This window comes from Camellia sinensis, chromosome 6 (assembly GCF_055761805.1).
Source record: "Camellia sinensis isolate YWXY chromosome 6, ASM5576180v1, whole genome shotgun sequence".
In the NCBI taxonomy this organism is placed as follows: domain Eukaryota; kingdom Viridiplantae; phylum Streptophyta; class Magnoliopsida; order Ericales; family Theaceae; genus Camellia; species Camellia sinensis.
In genome coordinates this window covers 116,073,214-116,076,571 of record NC_138966.1, presented here as the reverse complement: position 1 = coordinate 116,076,571, position 3,358 = coordinate 116,073,214, and the positions used below count along the sequence as shown (strand labels likewise).

Genomic DNA, 3,358 nt, shown 5'->3' with positions numbered 1-3,358 from the left:
GTTACTCTTCAGCCGAAGTAAGTGCAAGGCTGAAGAGTGGTTGGCTGGAATAAACCAACTCTAGTTACTCTTCAGCCGAAGTAAGTGCAAGGCTGAAGAGTGGTTGGCTGGAATAAACCAACTCTTGTTACTCTTCAGCCGAAGTAAGTGCAAAGCTGAAGAGTGGTTGGCTGGAATAAACCAACTCTAGTTACTCTTCAGCCGAAGTAAGTGCAAGGCTGAAGAGTGGTTGGCTGGAATAAACCAACTCTAGTTACTCTTCAGCCGAAGTAAGTGCAAGGCTGAAGAGTAGTTGGCTGGAATAAACCAACTCTTGTTACTCTTCAGCCGAAGTAAGTACAAGGCTGAAGAGTGGTTGGTTGGAATAAACCTACACTTTGTACTCCTTAGTCGAAGTAAGTATATCGGCTAAGGAGTGATTGGCTGGTAAGTATAGTTTAAAAAGCCAAAACCAAAATACAAGTTGGAGTAATTAAAGGCATTACAAATGCAAGCATACACACAACAACCGGAATGAGAGTCGCGTAAAATTTTCATTCAAAGAAAAAGTCATTACAAACGAGTGTAGTTCGGTTACAAAGAAAAAGAATACAAAGTCAAGCGAAAAGATCTTCAATCTCGGCATCAAAGGCAGCATCAGTGACAGCTGGAAGACCGGTCTCTGGCGGCAGGACTCCTTCAGTCACAATAGTGGTATCGACCGGAGCCACAGTTTCATTTGGCTGTTCAATAGTCAGATCTTCCACTCTGGACTCCGGCCGATCTATCTGATCCACGTTTTCAACCGGAGTATCCTCAGAAGCAGAATCTTCGTCAGTATCTGAACCTTCAAGGAATTGCTGCTGTATGGCATCCGCATACCCCGCAAGGGACTTCGGTATAAAGTACTCTGGAGGGTTGAAGACCTCGGTCTGTTGATCATGACCGAGCTTCTCCACAGCAGCCCTCCAGCCGCACTTGAAGAAAAGCTCCTTGGCGGCGTCGCATTGCTTGACGTAGGCCTCCTCTGCCCCCTTGAAACCTCGCTTGAACCCCTCCTTTTCGGCCGCCTCCATGCTCTTTTTCAGTTCGTTTATTTCGGCATCTTTTCTCTTCTCAAGCTTCAGCAGCTCACGCAGATATTTGTCTTTCATTACAATGGCCGCTTTTTGCTTCTCCGCTTCAGCCGAGTCAACCAGTTCGGCAAGTCGGCCGTTCTCCGCTTGAAGCTCGGTCATTCTCCTTTCGGCCTCCAATAGTTCGGCCGCCTTTGCTTCGGCTTCCGCCATCGCTTGCCTTGTGGTTTTGCGGAGTTCTTGGACTTTCCTGTAAGTGACATTGTTCTTTTGCAAAGCCTGGCAAAACAGAAATTTCATCTCAGCCGAAGTAAAAGTTAGAAAAATTTAGACAGAAAAAACAGACAAGAGCTACTTACCAAGATCATGGACTTGGAAGCAGACCGAATTGATTTCATTTCGGTGTTCAGCTGCTTCAAGTGGTGCTCCATGTCCTTGGGGAGGCACACACTTTTGGCCAGGTTAAAGGCCAGTTGGTGGTCTTTTTCAGCCACGACCGAGTCAGTGGCTTTGATGTTTCGGTCGTTGAAGATCAAAGGCGGAGCCCACTTCGGAGATCGAGCTCGGTCAGTTTGCTCTGGTTGGGAGGCAGGATGAGGACTTTGGGGGACGGATTCGACTTCATCAACAAGTTGCTGTTCGGCTGACGTAAATCGGGCGCGTTTTGAAGGGCGAGATGAAGAAGGCCGTTGTGAAGGAAGGGCCACGACGGCGGGCTGCACCTCAGTAGTTGGTGTTACTTCGGCCGTGGTTGTTGCGGTCAGGAGGGCCCTGACTCTGCTTTTCTTTGCCATTTCTTCTTCAGCTGTTAGTGGGACAAGTCTTATCTCGGGCAAAGTTGGGTCCGGTTCTGGGTCTTCCTCGAGAAGAAAATCGGTTACCTTTGCTTTCCGTCGACCGCTGTAACGGTAGGTCGGTTCGAAATTTAGAAGCTTGGCCCAATCTCTTTCTTTAATCCGAAATGCGGCTCGCAAGACTCCGAGGTTGGGATAGCTATACAAGGAATGGAGATGGGCGAAATCTGCAAAAAAGAGAAGTGTTAGTTCGGCTAATAGACTAAACAACCGAGATAACACACAAAGCAGAAGACCGAAGTAAAATTACCAAGCTCTCCCATTTTCCAATTTATAGGTCGGCCAGGAATTTGAGCTTGAAAATCCTCAAAATTCCCAGAGACCCAGAAGAAGTCATCATCATTAAGGTCTTTGTCCGGTGTGTGCTTAATTATCTTCTCTCGGCGGCGGCGAATCCTAAGGTAATAGACCCACCCAGCATTCTTCGAGCCGATGGAATACTGATGGAATATTTCGGCTAGGCCAAGATTTAGTCCGGTTTGGTGGTTCAGTGCGGCTATTCCCATTATAATACGATATGTATTGGTGGACAGTTGAGTGGGGCATAGCCTAGTCTGTCTAAGAAATTCGCAGATTAGCGGTTGGACAGGAAACCGTAGTCCGGTTTCTATTATGGATTGAAGGGTAAAAGGGACGAAGCCTTCATTGTCCCAGGGAGTAGCATCTTTCTTGGCCAACACCAGTTGGACATCATCAGGAATCTGGTAATCTTGCCTAAATTCGGCCATGCCACCAGGGGTTTCGACTAAATATCTATACTTACCCATTTGTTGTATAATTTATGAATAAATTATTTCGGTACAAAAACTAGGCTCAGTAGCTCGGTTGAGCACACGCAGGAGTGCCTGGGCAACCTAAGTCTGCAAAGTAGAAAACAAAGGGGTTAAGCACAGATCGTTGGACCGCACTACAAATTATAAGCAAGATATACAAATCCTACTTCGGCTTAGTGGGCTGGTTTTACCTCGGTTCATCAGAAGGTTTTTTAGCTCGGTGTTGAGCAGATTAGACCGGTTTATCGTCTAGGGGCAGCTTTCCGAGTTCGGTCTAAAAAACTAAGAAAGCTGGTTTAGCCCCAAGGCCTAAATCGGTTGTAGTGTGAATAGAGTTACTTCGGTTAAGCCTCTAGGGGCGGCTTTCCGAGTTCGGTTTAAGAACGAAGAAAACCGGCTTGGCCCCGAAAGCTTAGCTCGGTTATAGACCGAAGTACCTAGTTCGGTATGTGCAAGCCTGTTCGGTGATCTTATCTCGGCTAGAGTGGTTCAGAAGAAACTACTGATATTCCTACAAGTTCTAGTTCGGTTATTTTCTGAATCTATCTACATACATAACACAAACAGTATCCTAGTTCGGTTGGGATGTGATTCTGGATCAAAATCAAGTTTTCTCTAGGGTATATGACATATACTCATGGGTTATACTGGTTTCTTCATAAAAGTACGAAAGCAA

General features: G+C 46.3%; 1 protein-coding gene across 1 annotated transcript; it reads right to left on the bottom strand.

The window, feature by feature from the left end:
* Nucleotides 1-501: 501 nt before the first annotated feature.
* LOC145792367 (uncharacterized) lies at nucleotides 502-2,804 on the bottom strand. Its single transcript, XM_082873107.1, has 2 exons — nucleotides 1,415-2,804; nucleotides 502-1,334 (listed from the first exon to the last, which is right to left on the bottom strand). The coding sequence occupies exons 1-2, from the start codon at nucleotides 1,847-1,849 to the stop codon at nucleotides 597-599; spliced, it is 1,173 nt and encodes a 390-aa protein (XP_082729233.1). The 5' UTR covers nucleotides 1,850-2,804; the 3' UTR covers nucleotides 502-596.
* Between the last annotated feature and the right edge of the window lie 554 nt (nucleotides 2,805-3,358).

Bases quoted from the DNA above. Each gene is read 5' to 3' on its own strand.
- LOC145792367 (XM_082873107.1), bottom strand. From the start codon at position 1,849: ATGGCAAAGAAAAGCAGAGTCAGGGCCCTCCTGACCGCAACAACCACG. The intron at 1,335-1,414 runs GTAAGTAGCTCT...CTGTTTTGCCAG, and splicing joins CTTCCAAGTCCATGATCTTG to GCTTTGCAAAAGAACAATGT.